The following is a 23,909-nucleotide window of genomic DNA, read 5'->3' as shown; positions in this document are numbered from 1 at the left end:
CGCCCACTGCCCTTCCTCCACGGCTCTGGCCACCCCACCTGCTGTCAGTGCTGGGCTCGCCGGCCAGGCTCCCTGTCACTGGCCCACCCACAGCCACATGTCTGGTTACCTGAGCCCAAATGATTTCTGCCAGCTCCCGGCGGTTCTGGACGATGGCCCAAATGAGAAGATCGCGGACCGGGTCCATGGTGAAGGCGACCTGGCCTGATGAGCGTTTGTAGAGGGACCGGAGGCTCACTCCCTGCACCTGTGAGCGGTGGACAGTCAGAGCCCCTGCCGGGGTCCCCACGAGCATCAGGCTCCCAGGGGTGAAGGCCCTGAGCGCGGCCCACATCTTCTCAACCTCTGTCCCCGGGGGATGAGCCCTGCGACCTGCGTTTTCAACAGCACCCTGAACACGGGGTTATAAGCCCATCACTCTGGACACACGTAGAAACATCCAGAAAATGGGATACCAGTGGCTCTTGCACCAACATTTGCAGATCCTGTTACACTCCAAGCAGCTCAGGGTTCCTCAGTCCTACCTGACCCCATCCAAGCCCCTTCCTATGAAGAAAAACTCTACCACAGAGTCTGTTGCCAGAACCATGGCTATGAGCTCCTCAGGGACCCGCACCATGTCTTGTAACAGAGAAAGCAAGCAGGAAAGGCTGCTGAACAGACGCTGAGGGTCTGTGAGAACAGGAAGGCACCTGGCTGCAGACACACTCAGGCCACGTAGGGACACAGGCTCCCTGCTGGTCAGACAGCCTGGAAACAATTCCCAGAGATAGAGCTCACTTCGTCCATCTCACCCACAAAGCGGCACTTTCTGTAAGTGGTTTTGGAAGTTTCCCAAATGCCCATCTTTATAAAAAAAAAAATCAGTTTATCTTCTTAAATTACAGACATGGTCAAGTGTGAGCTTCCATTTTGGACTTTCTAAAGCACCTTCCCACGGGGTAGCTTAAATACCCTGGAATCACGAAGAGCAGAACCGCAAACACGTAAATCTCGGCCACAGTCACGTCTTTCTCGGGGGCCAGGCACAGCTTGCCTGGGACAACGAACAGATGCGAAAACCTAAAAGAAGTGGGTCATTTTCTAGCAGGAAAAATAAAACCAATCTGATCTTAGACAGATTGCAAGACCACCACCAATGCCACAGAGAAATCATCAGGATAGAAAATAAAGAAGTTATCAGAGCTTCTGCCCAAAAAAGGCCCCGGGCCCCGACGGACTCCAGGGGAGTCTGCTGAGCTTGTAAGAAGCAGTGAATTCCGGCCACATAAACTGCTCCAGAGCAGAGAAAGAAGGAAGGCTTGCCAACGGATTCTACAAGACTAACACGGAACTGGTACCAGAACCTGACAAAGACAGCCCCCAAAATAAAAGCACAATCAAAGCCTTAAACATTCTGATGCAAAAACCCTGAACATCTTGGCAGCAGAATCCAGTGTCATATTAAACACATCTTACACTGCCATCAAGGTGAGAGTCAAAACAGCAATAAAAACATTTCACTATCAGAAAATCTATTAAAATAATGCCTGAAGGTCAAAGAGCAGTTCGTTCTCAAAGGGAAACTGACAAAACGGCACTGAGGCTTCGCTTGTGAAATCTCAGTGACAGGAGACCAATACTCCCTTGAGATACACAGCGCCGTGCTAACACAGGTGAGGATGAGACTAGCAGCACCCGCTCCTGGCGGTGCTGGGCACCTCACACAGACCTGGGTGGAATATCCTGACCTGCCTGTGAGCCCACCCGGAAAACCAATTACCGCCGGTGAGCGGGACTGGGGGTCCAGGGCACAGTGGGGATCATTTTCCTTACATAACCTTGTGTATCATTTGAAACTTTCAGAAAGACTGTATTTGGAGACAGGGTCTCTAAGGAGGTGGTTGGGGTTAAATGAGGTCATATGGGTGGGGCCCTAACCCAACAGGATTAGAGTCTTTATAAGAAGAGGGAGCCACACAGAGCGCTCTCTCCTGATGGGCACAAGCAGAAGAAAAGCCGTCTGCAACCAGGAAGGAAGGCCTTACTTAAACCAGCCCGCTGGCACCCATGGTCTCGGGCTTCCAGCCTGCATAGCTGTGGGAGAACACACTTTTGCTGTGTAAGCCCCAGTCTGCTGTACTTTGTTATGGCAGCTGAGCAGAGGAAGGCAGGGAGTGTATTCTTTTCTAATAAAAATATAACCTATTTTTTTAGAAAGCGCGAAGTACACAACAGTGGCCCAGCATGCAGGCCACGCCGAGCGGGGGCCACGTTACCAGCACGCACGTTGAGCTTGATGTGGGGCACGGGCAGCAAGAGCCGTGGCCGGTCGCTGGAGCGGGGCCGGGGGTACAGCAGCTGCGTGGAGTCACCCAGGAGCTCCCGCAGCACCTGCGCCACGTGGTGCATCTGCACGGCGGGCAGGGCGGGCGCGCAGGCCACGCGCTCTGGCTCCTCGGCCAGCACCTTCTGCAGCTTGCAGTGGAACAGGCAGGAGGGGTCCAGGTTCTTGTACAGGTAGAGCAGGGTGTCCCACGTGACAAACTCCTTCAGCCGCAGCCCGTTCTCCAGGAAGAGCTTCACAAACTCGGGCTTGTTGGAGATGAGGGCGGCCGTCATCATGGGGTGCAGCTCTGAAGGCTGAGAGAGAGTGCCATGGGGTGGGGGGCCTGCATCTGGACATTGCCCCCCCACCCCCCGTAATCCTGGCTTCAACTCCCTTGGACAGGATGACTGTGGTCTCCAATTTGGGGAGGAGAAACTTGGCTGGGCCACCCTCCACCAAGGGAAGGGCCGGGTCTAGACAGAGGCCATCCTGCTCCGATGGCCTGATTCCTGTGCGCCCAGCGACACCCCCTCCCCTCGCCACCCCCAGGGCTGCCCCGAGAGGCCATACCTTCCACTGCCGCTCATCTGTGAAGATCTCGCTCCGGGCAATGTCCACACGGTTCCACGCCACGGCCAGCTTCAGCTGGTGGTCCCAGTTCTCGTGGCCAAAGTGGTCATGGCTCCGAGAGGCTGCAGGTGAGAAACCCAGCATCCCAGGCTTCAAGCGGCACCTCAAAGCCACTGCCCATCAGCACCCCTGCCCTCTAACAAAGCCAGGGAGGCAGGGCTGGGCACCAGCCTCAGCGCTCAGTGATTTTAACTCAACAAGTACAGGGCTCCGTTGCAAAGTCCTCCCTCAACACAAACACCTTTAGAAAAGCTTTTCCTTCCACTGTTCAAATGAGGGATTTTGGGTTTTGGTTGCCATCTGGCTCCCCCAGCTCCCCTGCCCAGCCCACCTCCTGGTCAAGCCCTAAGTTGAAAGAACACACAGTCTCCAGTCTCCAAAAGGTGGGCACTTCCACGTTCACACTAAAATGTCACCGTCACACTCCTTTTCAATCTTGATTACAAAACCACCACCTCACCCAGGTCAGTACAAGTATTTTGCCCAAGTAGTTTATGTTCTCTCTTTCGGGTTTAAGATTTTAAAACATGGGTTGTTGTTTGGGGAAGAAAAAAAAAAAGAACTCTGACCCTTACCTCACACCACACACAAAGTTAACTCAGGTGGATCATAGACTTAAGCATAAGAGCTGTGCCCTCAGAGCTGCCATGACGAACAGAAGGAAGTATTTGCAACAGTGGGATGGGCGCAGATTTCTCAGGGTGCAAAGAACATGAACATGAAAGGAACAAGTTGGTAAATTAAAATGCCTTAAAACTTAAGCCTTCTGCTCTTCAAAGACACCCTGAAGGAAATATAAAAGCCAACCAGGAGCCGAGAGAAAATATCCCAGAACCTATACCTGACAAAGGATTTGTGTTAGGATATATCAAGGCTCTTACAACACAAAAATGAAAAGACCAACAACCAAGTGAACATGGACAAGTGATCTGAGAGACAGTCCACCAAGATGCTATCCACATGGCCCACAAGCCCAGGGAAAGACGCTCACACCGTTAGTCGTCAGGGGACCACTGGGAGAGGCCACCTCCCACCCACCAGGTGGCTGCAGCCTAGGGCTGACAATAGATGCCACACGTTGGCAAGGCTGCACAGAGGTAAACTGTACCGTTTTTTGGAAGAGGTTTGACAGTTTCTTATAAAGTTAAACATACACTCACCCTAAAGAACCCGTCATTCCACTCCTAGACATGGATCAGAGAAATGAAAAAAAATGGGCGTGTTCATAACAGCCCCAAACTGGAGGCAGCCACAATGCCCAACAACAGATGAATGGGTGAGAGAATACCGCTCCTGACAGAATAACATCAGCAGCAAAAAGGAACTGAGTTCTGACACCTGTGACAACATGGAGCTACGCCAACATCATCTCGCTAAAGCTTCTCACCGAGGTTAATAGAATTCTATAGTGCGCAAATCTTAAACGTATAGCTCGATGGCTTTTTACTGCTATCGACACCGCATGGCCACCACCACGATCAAGACGGAAACATTCCAGTGCCCTGGGGCTTGCACGCGCCCCTCCCACTCAGCACCTGCACAGAGGGGACCACGACCACAGCGCTAGCTTTGCTGGCTCTGAGCATCGTCACAGGCTGCCGGGACTTGGTGCCCCACGTCCCTGGGGGTCCATCTTTTTTTTCCTTTTTTATTGATTTCAGTGAGGAAGGGAGAGGGAGAGATAGAAACATCAATGATGAGAGAGCATCATTGATCCGCTGCCTCCTGCACGCCTCCTACTGGGGATTGAGCCTGAAACCCAGGCACGTGCCCTGACCAGACTCAAACCTGAAACCCTTCAGTCTGCAGGCCGGGACTGTCTATCCACGGAGCAAAACCAGCGAGGGCCCTGGGTCCATCTTGAGCCACGAGTAGGGTCCTTCCTCTCCCAGCCGGGCACCGATGGGCAAACTCAGTGTCCCCCCCTTTGTCTTGGCCTTTGAAGGCCACAGCAGCCTGGGATGTCCCCAGGGATGAGCTGCCTGGTGTCCCTCTCTTGGACCTTTGGTCCCGTAGGAGAAGGAGGCAGGGAACAGACAGACGCGATGCTTCCGCACCCCGTCTGTGCTGGGACACCCTCAGACCCGCCTCCACCAGACAGACAGGCGGTGAGTCGCGCCTCCTTGTTCCAGCCCCACCCGTTGGTCTGCTGCCGCCAGGACGGAGCAGCTCTGGTTCTGCTGGACCCGCTCTCCCCGGTTCTTCTCTGTCCCAGCAAGAATCTTTCTGAACAAAGGCCTTTACACCGAAGTCTCCAGTCTAAAGTTAACCATCTCGTTGGTTAGGTGAGGTTTTATGGGCAACATTCAGGCCTTCGGTCACGGAGGGGCATGGAGTGGATGGACGTCCAGGAAAGAGGTCACGTTTGACACTGTCTCATGGGAGCTTCTGCGTCAGCCACGTGGAGCCAGAGGACAGGAAGGACGGGGAGGTACTCACTTCCCCAGCAGAGGGAGAAGAGGCAAGAGGGAAGTGTGGGCCTGGGAAGAGTGGCCAGAGGGCAGAGGCCGGGCCAAGGAGAGTCAGGACTCATGCCCAGAGCTCTGTCGGTCATGAGGACCCCCTGCGTGCTGACTCTGCTGTGGGGGGCAGGGAGCTCAAGCATGGAACCAAGTGTGGGGAGTCAGGAGTGGGAATTCCAAGGTTCTTTCTTTTTACCCTGAGGTTTTATGAGAAACCAGGATGACCACAAAGAGATAAATTACCACGCTCAGATTTTAGTTAAAAAGACAAGTTGAGAAAGACGCCTGCACCCCAACGTCAGCAATGGGCACCCACCTGCCAGCCGCCCTCCGACCAGTGTGTCCAACCCACCAGAACTCAGGGCCTGAACACCCTTGTTCTAGCTTCTCCCCGTGGCCCCTGCCATGCCGGCCCCTCACCTTTCAGCAAGGCCTGCAGGATGGCCACGTCCACGTCCTGCTGGCCATCCTTGCCTTCCCGGAAGATGGTCAGCAGCTGCCGCCTCCGGACAATGTCTTGGATCTGCAACAAGCATTCCCCAAGTGAGGTCCCAGTGATGAGCGGGCCTCCTGCCTCCTGGGGCACCCGGAGAATGGAGGCCCGGACTCAGAGCCAGAGCGCTGGGCATGAGTCCTGCCTGCCTGTGTGGCCAGGACCACCACCTGGACTCCCCACGCCCTGGACAGTGAAGATGAAGGCTTAAGGACCAAATACGTGATCTTTGCAAGTGGCCTGTGGTGTAGAAAACACAGCCACAGTGTAAAGAGTGTCCACGCTGCCCATGAGGTGGTGTTGCTTAACTTACAACTTCTCCCCTTGGTCCTCCCACCTGGGCCCTGCTGTTCCTCACTCTACCTGCCTACCTACCTACCTATCTACCTATCTATCCATCCATCCATCCAATTATTCACCTACCTATCCATCTATGAATCCACCTATCTATCTGCCCACCCTACCTGTCTACCTATCTACCAATCTATATGTTTATTAACCTACCCACCCTATCTATGTATCTATCTGTTTATCTATTCAGCCCATTCTCAGAACCCACTGTTAGATTCAGTTCTGAGAACTGACTGAACTGATAGATAGATAGATAGATAGATAGATACCAGACATATACCTATCATCTATCTATCACCTGTCTGTCTATGACATCATTTCCTGCCTGCTACCAGTTGCTGCTCCCTGTAACCCCTTCACCCTGAGGCCAGAGTTCACATTCCATGGGTCCTTCATGGCCCCCAAAGCTTCAGACACTACCCCCAGGCCCTCAGGCCGACCATACCCGGCCTCCCTCCTGCCCCTTCCTCGTCCAGCCTGTTGCTCATGCTTCCGGGCTGGCCACTCCCCACCTAGAAGGCACCCTCGAACACCCCACCTCCACCCCTAAAACCCCAACCTTCCCCATCCCGCAGAGTGCAGCTCTCATGGCAATTCCAAAATAACCCCTGGCCTCCCAGTCCCATCGTCTCCCAGCCAAAGTGTCTCCTGAACTTAACCGCCTTCGGTTCACACCACAGCTACCATTTTGGCGTGCGCATGTGGAGACGAAAACTAAGCACTTTGCAGAAAGGCTCTTGTCCCGTCCTCCGAGTTTAAGTACCACTGTCCCTATCTGACAGACAGGAAGAGCAGCCGAGAGGGTGAGTGTGTCCTCCCGACACACGGTCGTTCGGTGCCGCTGAGCCCGGATGAGAGCCTGTGGCTGGTGTCCACGTGCACCAGGGGCAGCGTCGGGGAGAAGGCCACCCGCTCACGCTGCCGCCCGCCACAGGGTAGACCCAGCTCCGGGGTTTGCTGAATGAAATCACTGGTTTTTGTTTGTTTTTAATCCTCATCTGAGGATATTTTTCCATTGATTTTTAGAAAGAGTGGAAGGGAGGGGAAGAGACAGAGAGAGAGAGAAACATCGATGTGAGACACATTGATTGGCTGCCTCCCACACGCCCCCCCTGACCAGGGCCAGCGATCGAGCCTGCAATTGAGGCATGTGCCCTTGACCGGAATCGAACCCGTGACCCTTCAGTCTGCGGGCCGATGCTCTAACCACTGAGCAAACCGGAAGCTCTGAATTACTATTCATGACCATGAAGCTGGGGGTCCCCTCCTTCGAACCAGAGTAATGATGAGGGGCCACCCCTGAATGGCTGAGACTGCATTACATGAGTGCCATTTTCAGGGCCTGACTCACAAGGAAGAGTGGAAAAAAACAGGCACCTCTGGACCACGGTGGGTGAGATTCAGTTCTGAGAACTGCCTGAATAATTTATAAACTAGCCGAGGAAAGGCCCTGGGCCTGCCCGCCATTCCCCATGGCTCCGTGGGGAACCGAGCGGACGCTCACAGCCGACTTCAGTCTTCACAAACCGACCTGCCCACCGGCAAACAGGCTCCAGAGCATCCACGTCGAACAAGGTCACCCTGAGGCCAAGGAAGCACCGACAAGAACAGGTCCCTGCGCCACCACAAACCCGAAGCAGGGCCCTGCCCCCATCCACAGAGAGCTGGCTGCCTTGGCCTCCGCCCCCGCCAGGGCCCAGACCCCCAGCACCCGCCCCCCACCCCATGGCTCCCGAGGGGGGCGTCCTCCTCCGACGTGCCCCTGTGGTCTCTGGCTGGTGGGCATGACCGCCCATGTGGCCTGAAATTAGGCACAGTGGGGGCTACGCTGCTCCACAGACTTGCCCTGGAAAGTATACATCAGGCACTTAAGACTGAATTTCCAGAAATTCTTGCAGCCTGGCCCATCGTTCATGGAGCTGGATAAAGGATATAGACCCGATGACTTTGCAGCCCCACCTTGCTGTCGGGGAAACGGGGATCAGAGAGGTACTGAGGGCCCTTGCTGAGAATCCTGCCAGGAGACAGGGACCATGTGAGCTCAGGATGGCTGACCCCCGACCCCGAGGCAGCAGTCAGCATGCCCAGAGGAACCAGCGTGCAGGACGCTCTCCCTGAGTTCACCCCGCTGGCCATGAGCTTCATGGGATGCTGAGGGCTGAGCCAGCCACACTCCCTCACACTCTTGGAGGCTGGGGTCATGGCTGTGGGCTTGTTGAGGCCCCCTGAGATCTGGATTGGGGAGATGGCTGCCTCTGAGTCCACTTCAAGTGGCCAAGGGCTCCCAGTTGAGCCAGACAGCCTCTAAGTATTGGAGGACTCCTTCCCTACAGTCTAGAGTAGGGGTCCTCAAACTTTTTAAACAGGGGGCCAGTTCACTGTCCCTCAGACGATTGGAGGGCCAGACTATAGTTTAAAAAAAACCTATGAACAAATTCCTATGCACACTGCACATATCTTATTTTGAAGTAAAAAAACAAAATGGCAACAAATACAATATTTGTTATTTGCATGTGGCCCGCGGGCCGTAGTTTGAGGACCCTTGGTCTAGAGTGAATGCCCCACTCCATCTGTCTATAAGGGGTCCTTGAAGCTTCTCGCCCATCTGTACCTCCCTCCCAGGCCTTCAAGTCTCCCACACACTCTGGAGTGTGCCCTGGAATACTCCCTAAACTTGAAGGTCCCCAGGAGAGGCCCAGGCCCACTGGTGCCTCTGAGAAAGCATGGAGGTGCCTCCCAGATCACCTCATGAGGTGGGAGCCATGGTGGTCCCATCTATACACGCTCTGCCTGCCTCGCTGTCTGGTCAACCCTGGAGCGCCTCCATGAACAACCGAGCTCCCCGGGCTCGGGGCTGGGCAGGACCGGGCAGCACCCCGGCTGCCCTCATCTCGGCTCCCCACCCCTCCGCCCCCCTCCTGGCCAAGCACCAGCATCCTGGCCTCCCACCCAGGAGCTCCTCTTCCCGGAACAGCTGTGCTCCCGACCTGCGGTGTGCAGGCCGGGCACGAAGTCCTGCGGGTGACAGGTTCCAGGCACGCCCTCTCGGGAACAGCGTGCTTACTCAGCTGAAGGCTGCCCGCCTGCCCCGGGCCCTCTGCCTGCCCAGCTCAAAGCCCCCACCCTCTGCAGATCACTCCCATGCCCACCCAGGTGCCGGGGTCCAACCCCAGCAGGTCCAGGGGTCCCCAAAGGTGTGGATGGAGTCGGTGAAGAAGGAATGACACGGAGACAGCGTTCAGTTGATCAGCAGCCTAGCCAGGATCTCTAGCCAAGTTCTGGTCTGGATCTCCAGAGAGGTTCTGCTTAGGATCTCCAGCCAGGTTCTGTGTCCATGTTCTCTTGCTAGGTTCTCCAGATTCTCCAGCCAGGTTCTGTAGCCATGTTCCCTCGCTAGGTTCTCCAGTCAGGTTCTGTCCAGGTTCTCCAGCCAGGTTCAGTCACCAGGTTCTCTTGCCAATTTCTGTAGTCAGGTTCAGTCCAGGATCTTTTGCCATGTTCTCTCGCTAGGTTCTGTCTCTAGGTTCTGAGGCCAGTTTCTGTCCAGGATCTTTTGCCATGTTCTCTCCAGCGAAGTTCTTCTGTCTCTAGAGAACATTCTGTGTAGGTTCTGTGCCTAGGTTCTGTCTCTCTTCGTTCTGTATTCTTACATCTGTATTTATACCAGTTGATTCCAATCCTATCAATCTCTATTTCAAAGGTTAGGGCGTTTCTTATCTCCATTCCAGGGAGTAAAGATTATGTAGCTTAAGCATGATTGTTCGTAGTTAAAGTGATTAATTACCCACCTGGCACTTAGTTAAGAGGTTTTATTCCCTCCCTAACTTCAGGGGAAAATCTCTACCTGGGGAAACAACCTTTCTCAGAGACCTTGGTTAAAACACATAGTGCCAAGAAGGTGAGCAAACATATTAAGAACGGTATGCCATATATGCCAGGTCCCTTGAAACAGCAAGCATGGACCGGCTCCCGGCACCCAGGCCCCTGGGGCTCTGTTTCTGGGTCCCTCGTGCCCTGGTCCTGTGTACCAGGCCACCGGCACCTGGAAGCCAGCAGCTCCTGGTGACCACCGTGCCCGCCCGCCTCACCTTCTTGGTCCACTCCACGATCGTGCCCTCGGTGAAGGTCTCGAACATCTCCTGGAAGAACACGGCCAGCTTCTGCTGAATCAGGGCGATGGTGATCTCGGAGATGGGCAGGCCGGCCACCTGCGCGATGACGTCAGCCACGCGGCCCGAGCCCTCCACCACCACGCACGGGGTGCCGTGGGTGATGGCGTTGTAGATGGTCTGCAAGTCAGGGCCGACCGTGAGCGGGACCTGATCCCTCGCTACTCTCACACTTTCTGAAAAGGAGAAATCTCTGACAGCATTTAACGCCAGAGCTCAGGGCTTCAGTGAAACTCACTGAAAATACTGGTCAGAGCAGCAGCAGCCACTGCCCAGAGGGAAGAGGCAGCCAAGCCTGAGATGCTGGGGAGCGCACAGCGGACACACCATCTCCTCCAGACCTGCCACTCAACAGCGCCAGAGCAAGAGGACACCGGGGCATCTCCAGAGAGAGGGTGCCGCCTGGGCCAGAGACCCCCTCCCTCACTGAGGCCCAGGGCGAGACCAGGACGATGAGGGGTGGCCCCCAGGGGCCCAGTGTGATCGCAGCTTCAGGAAGGGCCCCTCACCCAGCGGCAGGATGCCTGCCCAGGAACAGAAACTGCACCATGAGCGGGAAAATCACGAGGAGGAGCCAGGAATGGAGGAAGTGGGCACCAGATGTGTCCCCATCTCCCCGGGAAACCCCAGAGTTTCATTTTCACCTCCTGGGATTACTGAACATTTAACGACATTTTCTACACTCCTGCCCCACACTGGCAGGCTGGGGTGTCATATACATTCCTGCACCGAGATACCACGAACGAGGTGAGCCACACACTGTGGAGTGGGTTCAGAGTAAAGGTCCGTGGGCAGCATGTTAACACCACTGAGGAACCTCTGTTACGTTCAGCTGCCACACCCATGGCTGCCCGGTCCTGGAAGCAGGGGACCGTCACCCCTATCCTTGCTGCAGTCCCCTCTGGAGCCCCTCTTACTGACCCATCGCCCAGGGCCAAAGCCAGTGCCCCGTCCCCCGTCACCTGGAGAGGGCCCGCCACATGGGGTCTGCCCTTTCTCCATCTCCTGGGGCAGCTCCTCACCCTCTCCTGCCAGGGACCCAATAGAACGCTGGTAACAGCGCTGGGTCAGCTGTCCCACCTGCAGCAGGACTTGACCCCCAGGGGCCCCTCACCACCTGGCCAGTACTTACGTGCAGCGTGCCAGGTCCTCCCTCCAGCACCACACAGACGATGGGGATCTTGATGGCCACGCCTGGGACGAAGCACAGAGCCCAGGGAGGGAATGTGGGGCTCCGCTCCACCTGGGTGCTTCCCCACCCCCTGCAGCTCCAGGCTAATTGCGAGGAAGTGTCACAGGGCTATGCCGCTTTCAAAGGCTGACACTCTAGCCCTGGCTGGTTTGGCTCGGTGGTTAGAGTGTCGGCCTGTGGACTGAAGGGTCCCGGGTTTGATTCTGGTCAAGGGCACATGCCTCAGTTACAGGCTCGATCCCCCAGGAGGCAACCAATCGATGTATCTCTCTCACATCGATGTCTCTCTCTCTCTCTGTCTCTCCCTCTCCCACTCTCTTAAAAATCAATAGAAAAATATCCTTGGGTGAGAATTAACAAAAAAATAAAACAAAAAAAGGCTGACGCTGTGGAGTCACACGTCGTCTGCTTGTTCTATGTAAGGGAGCAAATTCAAGAGCCGCGTGATGGCTCCACCAGAGGACCTCCCTGCTTTTCTCTGCAGCCCTTCATGGCGCCTCAAGTCTGGGCAGGCCTTGGGACACCTCGAGCAGGTGGGCATGACGCACCGTGTGGCCCGGGAGCACAGCTTCCGAACCCCGGGGACCAAACCTCAGTCCTCTGTCCAGACGCTCGGCCCCACCATGAGCCTTTCACCAGCCCGCAGCCAGGGGTCCTGTTAGAAATGGCTTTCCCCAGCGGCAAACCTGCTCTCGAAGAGCTGCCACAGTCACACTGTCCCCACACACTCTAGCCTGACACTCCCACCTGGGTATCTCAGTCAAAGCCGGGGGCCCAAAGGGTCGCCCCGACCAGCAAGTCAGTGTCACCTGGGAGCCTAGAAGCAGCTCCTGCCCACCTAGACCTGAGTCACAGACCAGGGGCGGGCCCGGGGGTGATTGACAAGCCTTCCAGGGGACTCTGCTGTGCAGCCACACAGACCAGGGGTGGGCCCCAGGGTGATTGACAAGCCTTCCAGGGGACTCTGCTGTGCAGCCACACAGACCAGGGGTGGGCCCCAGGGTGATTGACAAGCCTCCAGGGGACTCTGCTGTGCAGCCACACAGACCAGGGGTGGGCCCGGGGGGTGATTGACAAGCCTTCCAGGGGACTGTGATGTGCAGCAAAGCTTGAGAACCTCTGCTCTCAAGGTGCCTGATGAACCCAGGGACAGAGCTAGCGCCTCCATTATCCCGGGTCCTGCCCACACCCCTCCTCACAGCACATGCGAAACCCTGTCTCTGACCCCCATTGTCCGAGAAGCCATCCCATCCCACCCACAGGGGAAAAGATGCCAGGGTCCCCCAGGCACACTTTCTTACTTCTGACCTAGGTCGAGCTTGTAAAGTGACTGCAGGATGGTCTCTGACCTGAGAGTGAGCAGAAGAGCCGGGGCCTGCCCTGACTTCCTGCCCCTGGTTATGCGGGGCACAAGGAGATGGCCTCCCGGACTAAGTGTAAAGACATCCAGGTGTGTTCGGACTGTGCCCTAAGCGCCCCGCCTGTGGGACGTCCTGGTCCCCGCCAGCTGTGCCCCGTCACTGTGACCAGCCTGCCCCCCTCTCCACCGCGGCGCCCCTGGAGTGGGCCGCCTCACCTCCTCTCTCCTTTGTCTGCTCCGAAATGAACTTCTCCAGCTTGGACCTCAGGGGGATCTCAACCCCGTAGCGGCCGTGGGTCCCATCGTCCACCAGGATGAAGTGGGAGTGGTTGCTGTCCAGGCAGGTCAGGTGGCCCTGCCCTTCCTCGTCCATGATGTACTCGGCAGGGAAGCCGCCCTGGGGAGGCCAGGGAAGAGTCAGACACGTGGACGGGAAGTTCTGTATCGAGAATGCTAGAAGTGGGGGCTGGGGGGCAGGTAATAACCCCGAGAGACTTCAGGCCCTAAGCCACCCCCCCCACCCCCCGCTACCCCGAACCTGTGAACGGGACCTTATTTGGAAAAAGTCTTTGCAGGTGTGACCAAGTTATGGATCTTAATGTGGGAAGATTATTCTAGACTGTCCAGCTGGGTCCTAAATGCCACCATAACCATCTTCAGCCTGTGACCACAGAGGCAGAGGCTGGAGTGATGGGGCCCCAAGCCAAGGAAACCCGTCAGCCACCAGGAGCTGGGAGAGGCAGGAATGGCTCCTCCCTACAGCTTAGGAGGAAGCCAGCATCTTGATTTGGGCCAAGAGATGCTGATCTCAGATTTCTGGTCTCCAGGCTGGGGGGGGGGGGGCGGGGGGGGGGGCATTTCTGTGGCTTTAAGCCACGACATTGATAATCACTAATGATGGCAATCCCGGGTCACGAGCACAGAGCCGTGCTGTCCACAGACAGTGGCAGGTGCTCACCACCGTGTGATCTTGGCCATGCCACTTCCTCCTGCTCCATCCAGTTCACATCCGGACAGCCGTTCAGGTGGCCGGTGGTGGCAAGTTAGGGACCTTTTATGAACCTATCCTGGAATCTTACGGCAGGAAACCAGGGCCCAACCAACTTGGCTACTTGTCCCGGGTCACCAGGGTCTGTGGCGTGGGGGACTTGAGCCCATGTCTCCTTTATTCCTGCCCAGCCTCTTCCCTCCATGGTGCATTTACGCCAGTGCCCAGATGATGGCCTGTCCACGGCAGCACCCCTAAGCTCCCAGCAGCACCCCCTCCAAGCCTGCCCCCCCCGGGAGGGGCCGTGCGCTCACCATGGGGTGGACCAGGCCCTCTCGGTTGTGCACGGTGCCCCACGTGGCAATGCCAATGGTGACGACTTCTCCTTCGCTGCAGCTGCTGCTCAGGCTGAAGTCGCGCACGGCCTCGCCCACCTGCTTCATCACGCCGGTGTGGGACCCCCCGGTGATGATCCAGGCCCCTGGAAAGGAGCGGAGGGCAGGCAGGCCCCTGGGTCCCGGTGTGCACCTGGCCATGCATACACCTGGCACCTGGGTCCTGTGCTCCTGACACCCTTGCCCCGTCTCTGCAGGGCTTCCAAACCCATTCTCGGGTGTAAGTTCAAAGAGATACATTGACAGAGAAGCGCTTCACCGACACCTCATGGTTAACACAGCCTCCTCCGGCCTCCTCTCCATGCCCAGCAGGGCACCACCATTGGGGAGCTGCGGGGAGCCACGTCTGCCCCATTGAGCAAGCCCAGGGATGGCAGCAGGGGGTGAAGGAAGGTGCTTCAGGCAGGTGAGGTTGGGTGAATCTGAACAGACACTTCTCTACCCGCCAGGTATGGCCTGCTGTCCCCGCCACCTGTGGTCTGGCCTGCTGTCCCCGCCCACCTGTGGTCTGGCCTGCTGCCCCCACCTACCTGTGGTCTGGGCCACCTTGACCAGGCCTCTGCGGAAGACGCTCTTCAGCCGGGGCTTCATGTTGAAGTCCTTGGCCCCGCCCGTGACCGAGATGAGCAGGTTGGGGACATCCAGGCCCCAGTGCTGCGTCATGAGCTGGTAGGTCACACTGGAGGGAGTGTCCTGGGAGAGGCGGACGTACTGCAGGGGAGTCAGGAGACAGCAGAGGAGCCCCCGGGTCAGCAGGCACCACCCAAGGCCCCAGAAACCCCACACCAGCCATGTCCAAGAGCCCCTACCCGGTGGGGGGGCCGCACACCTGGGTCTGGGTCCGAGTACAAGGGGCCGTGCCCAGGCAGGACTCGAATATAGAGAGAAGAGGGAGGCCAAGGCCGGAGGGGAGGCCAGCGGAGTGACAGGAGCCCGTGGCGCCAGCTGTCACCCTCACCCCCCCTCCCGGCCCAGCTCCCCAGCTGGGGGCCACAGCACCCTCTCCTCTCACTCCTCCTCGGCCCGAGGCCCTGGGTCCCCATCCCAATGTCGCTGTAGAGCCGCAGCTACCGTTGACTCCTCTTAGGTGGCACTGGAGTGTCGTCCCTTCTCCTCATCCAGTGCCACCTCCCTCACGGCAGCACCCTGTCCCGGGTCCCCATATCTGGCTGTCATGTGAGGTCAGCTGTCCTCAGACTCGTGTCCAGACACCTCGCTCTTGCTCTGAGCGCGCCCTCCCTATTCCATGTTGCCGAAGAACCCCCGCCCTGGCTCCTCGGAGATTCCTCCTCCTGTCGGGGTAGAGGCCGCCAGCCTGCAATCTCCTGGGAGCAGCTCCCCGGGACAGGGGCTTGGGGCGCACCCCACATGGCGGTGCTGATGCAGCTCTGGGGCTGGAGGAAGCTGGGGCCAGTGTGACACCACCCCCAGGACTCTCCTGGCTCCACCTCCCTGGCCACGTGGGCAGGGTCTTGGCAGCTCGGAGGAGCTGAGGGGAAAGGTGTCACCCGGCTGGTATGAGGCTCAGGGGTTCCAGAAACCCGACTCAGAACCCAGTGGCTGCACCAGACCCCACAGGGCAGTGGTGCCAGGAGCTGTGGCAGAAGCCTCCAGAAGGCTGGTGGAAACGCAGGTGAGTGGGCTCCCAGTTCTGCAGGTCTGGGGTGCGGCCAAGGCCTTGCTTAGTGATGCTGCTGGTCCAGGGACCACCCTGAGGTCCGAGGTTCCACTGGGATCCCGCCCCACCCTGCTCGGCCTCCTGGTGAAGCTCTCACCTCTGCTACCAGCCTCCCCAGGTCCCATCCCACCTCCTCACCCCGTGCCTGTGCCAGGTGCTCCCCTGCCCTCCCAGGCCTGATGCCTCCAGGCCTTCCAGCCACTCCCCCGGCTGCAGCCCCGCCTGCTCTGCAGTGACCAAGGACACTGAGAGCAGGTGTCCCCTGCTCACCCTGTGAAGCCCCCAGGCACCCCGTCCTTACACCGGGAGGGTGCAGTACCCCCAGGGTTTCAGCCAGCCTCCCCCTCCCACCCCAGGCGTCTGGCCCCTGTGGGTCACCAGTGGCAGGTTCTGGTCTACAGGAAGAGCGATGGGGCGATGGAAACCAACCTTTCCCACCTTCTGGCTCAGGCCTGTGAAGACGATGTCTCCGAAGGCATCCGTCGGCATCTCCTGGACGTGCTTTTTGGGGTCCCACTCGTTGCCCTGGAAGGCCTGGGGCCTGATGGCCTCCTCCAAGTGCTGCTCGCGGGTGTAGCCGCACTCACACACCACCTTCCTGCAGAGACACCACGGTCAGCGCGGGCCCTGAGGTGCCCCTGCTCCCCGCTGAGGGTGTCAGAGGGAGCCCAGCGGAGAGCCAGGACTCACCCGCACCCACAGCCAGAGGCCCCAGCCATGGCCACAGTGTCCGTGCTGGCCACGTGGGGCAGTAAGGAGGCACCCCTGCCCCACCCAGCCAATTACACCTTGTTCCACGACAAGTCTACACATTTTCTAGATTCCATCTCTCTGATTGTTAACAAATGACCTAACGGACTAGACACAGATGAGACCAAAAGAAAGAGTCTAAAACCTGAGCCGGATGATACAGGGAGAGACTGCTGGACCAGGAGACACAAGACAGATGTCTTGACACTTGCTAAGCGTGTGATCTTATCAGTGGTCGGCAATCTCATTAGTCAACAGAGCCAAATATCAACAGGACAACGACTGAAATTTCTTTTGAGAGCCAAATTTTTTAAACTTAAACTATATAGGTAGGTACATTGTTATTGACTTAATTAGGGTTCTCCTAAGGCTTAGGAAGAGCCACACTCAAGGGGCCAAAGAGCCGCATGTGGCTCGCGAGCCACAGTTTGCCGACCACGGTCTTAGGTGCTTTGAATGTCAGGCATTCCATCATTAAATGGGAAAAATAACACATTCCTTGATACCAACCCTGCAAAATTTGTGGAGGTCCAATGAGGTTGTAGGTGGGCAATCATTTATGAAGTTATTTTATTAATGCAAATTAACTAACCAGGCAGAGAACCAAGGGTGGTTCAGAGACGCACAAGCGTGCTGGTCCCCCAGCTGTCCTTTCCCTGCTCGTGAAGTGGGCCCCTTGCCAGCCGTGTTTCTGTGGGGGGTCGTGGGGCTGTGAGCACAGGCCCATCTGACCCTCCCCTCCAGCCCCGCCGGCAGACGCAAGGCACTTTCAGACTCGCAGGGACCTTTGGAAACACCTCGTGTGGCCTCCTCAGCGTACGGGCCAAGGCAGGGAAGAGAGGGGCCGGGATGAGGACCTGAGCTCCCATACCCTGGCCCAAGGCTGCCCCAGATTTCCTTATGTTTCTAACAGTCAGCCTGTGGCAAGCTGCCTCCTTTCCCTCCTCTGACCATTGCCCTCTGACGAGATAAGAGCTTCAATCTACGTGGTGTTTCCAAGCCTGACACAGTGCAGGAAACCACACGGAAACCGCTGACCCAGAAATTGGTCAGAATGGCTCCCAGCGCTTGGCCTAGATGGGCATAAACGGGAGCATCTCTGCTAGCAGCCGTGGGAGGCACCCCTTCCCCCATCGGGGGCGCTGCCTGCAGTCTGACGAAGCTGCTACAGGCAGACACACACACACACACACACACACACACACACACACACACCCTCTCAGGCAACACCTGCACCAACAGGCCACTCCACCTGTTATCTCCCTGTAGCAGCTCCTTGCATCGAACCCCATATTAATAAAGGGGCTTCTGGAAGTTTTCAGAACCAAACGCATACTGAGCGCTACTTCTTCGAAGTGGACAGAAGCACCACAGGAGCAGAAAGCCCCATTTCTGCCACAAATCCAACCTGTCTCCCGCCCAGCCCTCACCAACCCCTGTCAATATGTCTCCACTGGTTCAGAGTTCAGAGGAAAGAAGGTTCCAGGGTTCCATCGGTGGCACCCCTGAACCCTACAAACTAGAAACCAGATTACAGTCTTCAAAACGTTTTTGAAACCCATGATTCCTATACGGGAAGCCTTCCTGTGTATCACACGTTCCCTCCCAGGCTATTTTTATAAACCTATTTTAAAATAACTAAGACTGGAGAACTCAATGCAAAGCCTGCAGTCTGTTGTCAGAATGTGTGGTAAACCTGAAACTCCGACCATGCACCAAGTATATTCAAGGGCACCAGCCACAAGCTGTCAGCTGGAGCTTGGTGGCAACTTTCCCTAACTCGGGGTCTGCTCTAGGACCCCCTGGGAGAAATGAGGCTCTTATCTGAGGAGGAGGAGCCAAGCCAGGGTGTAAAGCCCCACACAGCCATGGGGCACTTTTAGTGAGAACACCCTGGGCATATCACAGCAACCCAGAAACCAGTGATCATTCACATCTGACTCCGAGTCATAATCCTCCTCTATCGTCTCCACCCAGGACATGCCTCCTCCCATATTATTCAGCAAATGTGAGCTGGATGCTATTTGTCCATCATGGGGAGTAAGAAGTGACCCTGCCTTGGTCAGAGGTCAGGACTCAGAGAAGACAACTACACAGAGTGTGGTGGGAGGAAGAGGTTACTCCCGGGGGAGTGGTCCAGGAGGGCTCCATGGCAGAGGCAGCATCAGGCCTTGAAGGATAGATAGGAGATCTTCAGGTGACAAGAAGAAAGAATGCGGCCCACTTGTGGCACAGCACAGCCTACGGTGTCTGGAAGGGAAACGCAACCTAGAATCCATGCTCTGTTCGTCCTCAAGGAATACCAACAGAGAAGGGCTTCTGGGTCATATGGTGGCTTTACTGTTTCCCAAGTGGCTGTACCATTTTACATTCCCACTAGCAACGGATGAGGGTTCCATTTCTCCTCGTACTCACCAACACTTGCCGTGTTGAGAACAGCCTTGCTCACAGGTGTGTTTTGATTTGCATTTCCCTGATGTTTAGTGACGTGAAGCGCCTTTTCATCTATCTATTGGCCACATATACATCTTCTTTGGAAAAGTGTCTGTTCAGATCCTCTGCCCATTTTTAAATAAGATTGTTTGTTTTATATGGTTTGTGGTATGAGCTCTTTATGTATTTTGGATATTAGCTCCTTATCAGAGGTGTTGTTTGCAAATATCTTCTCCCATGCGGTTGGCTGCCTTTCTGTCTGTTGATGGTTCCTTTCGCTGTGTAGAAGCTTTTTCGTTTGACTGGTCTGTTCGTTTGTTTTTTCTTTTACTTCCCTTGCCTTTGGGGTCAAGTTCACAAAAAACCCTCTGAAACCATACGCTTGGTGCCCATGTTTCGTATAGACAATGGAATAGTACTCAGCCATAAAAAAGATAAAATTCTGCCATGTGCCACAGCATGGATGAGGCTTGCGAGTATTGTGCTAAGTGAAATAAGTCAGATGGGAAACGACAAGAACCATGTGGTTTCACTCACACACGGGATATAAAACAGAAAGCAACACAGGAGCAAACAAAGCAAAACAAACTCACAGACACAGACAACAGTATGGCGGTTCCTAGAGGGGAGGTTGGGGAGGGTAAAGGGCGTCAAATACACATTGACAGAGGACATTAGATTTTGGATGGTGAGTACACCGGAGAGTACAGAGATGTCAAATTATAAAGTTGCATAATACCTGAAATGTATACAGCGTTACTAACCCACGTTATCCCAACAAATTTAATAAAACAAGGGCTCCCAGGAACAGGAATGTGTGGGGTCCCTCCCCAGATGCCCTCAGGTTTACACAACTCAGGGGCACCCTGCTGGGGAGCCCTCGGCCAGGAGAGCAACTTCCGGCAGCTCCGAGGCAAAGTGGCCACAGTGAGGCCCACGGAAGCGGCCTTGGTGGCCTTACCCGTCCCCACTCTCAGAAGTCTGAGCTGTGGACGTTTCCCGAGGCCCCTTCTGGTCCCCGAGCCCCATGACCCTATTCCAGAGGGGACATGAGCTCTTCTCGAGGTGGGCAACGTGGAGCCCCGACCACAGTGGGTCCAAGCACCCATGATCGCGGAGTGACCACGATCTGACCCTGAACAAGCCCCTTAAAATCTCTGCACCTCAACTGCCAAGCAGGGCGGGACAAGCCTCCTTCCCCACGGCAAGCTGCTGGGGTAGATGGGAGGCTCCCAGTGCCCCGGGTGCATACGGGGCCTGTGCCCGGTGAGGCCCTGGTCAGCCTTGCTCTCACCAGCCTCTGCACGTGGGGACGGACAGAGGGTCCTTACCCAGCATCAGACAGCTTGGAGCTTTCCACGAAGTACATGCATTCTTTCTTCTTGATGTTTTCCGGGATCCACGAGCTCAGATTTTCCTGCTGAGGGGAGAGAACGATACCTGGAGATCCTCGGGCATCAAATCAACAGCACTCACGCCTGCACATCCTACACCTCCCTCAGACCCGCATGTTCCCACCCCAACAGGCTCCAAGGGGCGCTTCGGAAAAGGGAGACCCAGGCCCGCCCACACGCGGTGAGAGCCACCCCCGGCGCCCCGGTGTGCGCTCGGACGGAGGAGGGAACCTGCCGAAGCTCCTCCTCTTGGGCCCAACCTGAGTTTGCACAGCCCCTTCCAGGCTATGTCAGCCCTGCCTTCCTGGAAACACCTCGGGGTGGTGGAAAGGCGGTGGCTGAGGGCTGGACACCGGCCCTGGTCCCGGCGGGACGGCAGGCTGACAGGGACTGTGACACGCACCCGTGCTCAGCCCCCACAGTCATGTCCAAGGCCTTCCGTGAGCTGGCCCAGGACTTGGGTTGCGCTCGGGGCTTCCCAGTCAGATAGAGAAGGAAGTCACTGCTCTACGAGGTCAGGGTGACAACTTTCGGTGCGTCCCCAGGCAGTGTTTACCCAGCGCTTCCCAATCGGACCAAGAATAGGACGTGGCCGTGCACCCACTCAGGGGTGGGATGGGGGGACAAAGGGGCGCCTGCTCTTCTCTCCAGTTCTCTCTCCTCCGGGGTTTTCTGGGCTGCAGCCCCCAGGGCAGGAGTCTCTGCCCAGCAGGACACCCCCCTCCGTGGTCACCGGGCCCCAGAGGGCTCTGGGACCCCCGGCCCCTGGCATCCTACCTTCTCACAGCTGCTGAAGGCGTACTGCGACCTCCTGCTCCTGCTCCTGCAAAGGCTGCTGCTGCTCCGCTGGAGGCTGGGGACCCGGCCCAGGTCTGCCACCCTCCTGGGCTGCACCCCGAAGCCGTCCTCCTGCATGGAGCCAGCTTTCAGGGCCGAGGGCTCCATCCTGACGGCCAGCTCCAGCCTCCACGGTCTCCCGCCTCCCACGACGGGCGCTGCTCAGCCTGGCTAGGCGGAGGGTTCGGGGAACACGCCGGGGAGGGGGCGCTGAAACACACAGAGGAGAAAAGAGGCAGGTGTCCTGAGCGGGCCCGTCGGGTTCCTGGGGTGGAGCCCGGCCGTTTCTCCGTCTGCCCGGAACCCTGTCCCTCAGTTGAGGTGCCTGGGCCGTTTGGAAGCACAAGCACATCCCCAGGCCCCAGGCCCGTTCCTATGGTGACAGCTCAGGTCAGTGTGAAGGGCCAGAGAGATCTCCACCCGCACCCTCCACTCAACATGTCCAGTCACACCCAGGAGCCGGCCCGGGAGGGAACTGGCCCGTCACACGGTGCACACACCACATCCTGTCTCCGCGCTCCTAACGTCTGTCCACTACTTTCATTTTCCAAAAAGGAAAAGACCCTACTAAGCACAAAGTGGTTTCGAATTGAGGCACAGCTCTCCACCCACGAGACAAGTCCCTAAAAGGAACACGTCTCCTTTCCTCAAACCCTTTGCTCCGGGTGCTAATGCCACCGTCGCCATCACTGAGGCCACAGTGAGCAGCGCAATGATTTCCTGAAAGCCATGATGCTGGAGATCACGTCCTAGAATGTCACCCCCAAGTCACCCCACAACATCACCCCAAGTCACCCCACATCACCCCATAACATCACCCCCAATTCACCCCACTATATCACCCCCAAGTCACTCCACAACGTCACCCCCAAGTCACCCGTCACCCCACAACATCACCCCAAGTTACCCCACAACGGCACCCCATGATGTCATCCGTGGAGTCACTCCCCCACCCAGTGGCTCTGAAGGTGTGAAAGGGGCCTCCTGGGGCCAGAGAATCACAAGGGCTCACCTCCCTCTCCCACCTGGAAGCCCTTTCTGGCCACGTCGCCTTCCACCTCACAAGATGGTCCCTCACGGACAGACCTTCCCCTGTCCATTCGTCCAGCTTCGACATGTGGTCACTGTGCTCTGGGGAGGTGTGAGGGACCTGTCAGGAGCCAGGTGCCCACCCAGCCCTTCCCTGGCTCAGCCCAGTGCTTGGCACTTGCGGTTCAGGCACCTGGCCACTGACCTTGGGGAAATGCTCTCAGTGACATGCAGGGCTCCAGCCAACTCTCACCCCATGCCCCCTGACCCTTGGCCAGGCTCACTCCCAGACCCCAGACCTGCCCAAAGGAGGCCCACTTCCCTTCCATGAATACAAAACACTGGCACCAGGAGTGGGTGCTGCTGTGACAAACCGTACACATGTGGACGTGGCCTTAAAACAGGGTGATGGGTAGAGGCTGGAAGATTTTGGGGGTGGTGCTAGGAAAAGCCTGCGATGCTGTGTGAAGAGTGTACAAGCCTGGGGCACCCAGAGCTTCGGGAACATGAGCCCAGGCAAGGGACACTGCAAGGCCAATGCCTGGTGGAGCCGTGGGGGCAGGCAACCCAGGCCGGCAAAGCCCCGGGCATGCAGTTCCAGCCCAGGCCCCACCCCAGAGGCTTTCCTTTGCCTGTCCCACCACTGTATTTTGGAAGCAATGACTCGTCTGGTTTCATAGGTTCACAGCTGGAGAGGAACATACGAGCCTTCGGAGGAATCTGCCTCAAGTCTCACCCACATCTGATATATATATATATATATACACACACACACACATAGATTGATTTCAGAGAGGGAAAGATAGAAACATCAATAATGAGAGCAAATCATTGATTGGCTGCCTCCAGCACACCCCCCACTGGGGATCGAGCCCGCATGTGCCCTGACTGGGAATCAAACCATGACCTCTTGGTTCATAGGTCTACCCTCAACCACTGGGCCACACCGGCCAGGCTCACCCACATCTGATTTAGATAAGGTTTAGATGGGAACTTGGACTTCAGAGTTGATGCTGGAATGTGTGAAGACTTTGTGGGCTGCTGGAATGGAATGAATGTGTTTTGCATGTGAGAAGGACATGCCTTTGGAGGGAACAGGAGTGGAATGCTGTGGTCTGAACCTGGTCCCTTAATGTGGTGAAGCCCTAACCCCCAGGGTGATGGTATTTGGAGGTGGGGCCTTGGGGAGGTGAATAGGTCAAGAGGATGGAGCCCTCGTGATGGGATTAGTGCCCTTATAAAGGAGACCTCAGAGAGCTCCCTGTCCCCTCTGTCATGTGAGGTCACAAGATGTCTGCATCCCGGAAGGAAGCCCTCACCAACCCTGCCAGCACCCCAATCTCAAACTCCCAGCCTCCAGAGCTGTGAGAAGTAAACTTCTGTTTATGAGCCACCCAATCTGTGTGTTCTGTTACAGCAGCCAAAATGTACAGAACAGGA

At 56.7% G+C, this 23,909-nt stretch overlaps 1 protein-coding gene across 2 annotated transcripts in view; it reads right to left on the bottom strand.

Moving 5' to 3' along the window:
- TRPM2 (transient receptor potential cation channel subfamily M member 2) overlaps nt 1–21,650 on the bottom strand; it is a 51,059-nt gene extending 29,409 nt beyond the window's left edge. Inside the window, exons 1-12 of one of the 2 annotated variants that reach the window (XM_081087282.1) lie at nt 21,381–21,650; nt 20,541–20,629; nt 16,456–16,624; nt 14,879–15,059; nt 14,268–14,434; nt 13,182–13,362; nt 11,546–11,607; nt 10,333–10,533; nt 5,821–5,923; nt 2,879–3,000; nt 2,269–2,622; nt 110–247 (exon numbers count right to left, since the gene is read on the bottom strand). In XM_081087282.1, the coding sequence (XP_080943408.1) occupies nt 110–247; nt 2,269–2,622; nt 2,879–3,000; nt 5,821–5,923; nt 10,333–10,533; nt 11,546–11,607; nt 13,182–13,362; nt 14,268–14,434; nt 14,879–15,059; nt 16,456–16,624; nt 20,541–20,629; nt 21,381–21,548 (1,935 nt within the window). In that variant the 5' untranslated portion in view covers nt 21,549–21,650. The remainder of the gene's footprint in view (nt 1–109; nt 248–2,268; nt 2,623–2,878; nt 3,001–5,820; nt 5,924–10,332; nt 10,534–11,545; nt 11,608–13,181; nt 13,363–14,267; nt 14,435–14,878; nt 15,060–16,455; nt 16,625–20,540; nt 20,630–21,380) is intronic. The other variant, XM_081087283.1, reaches the window with a different exon arrangement.
- Between the last annotated feature and the right edge of the window lie 2,259 nt (nt 21,651–23,909).

This window comes from Myotis nattereri (assembly GCF_964212035.1).
Source record: "Myotis nattereri genome assembly, chromosome: 3".
Taxonomy (NCBI): Eukaryota; Metazoa; Chordata; class Mammalia; order Chiroptera; family Vespertilionidae; genus Myotis; species Myotis nattereri.
This window is presented reverse-complemented; position numbering and strand designations above follow the sequence as displayed.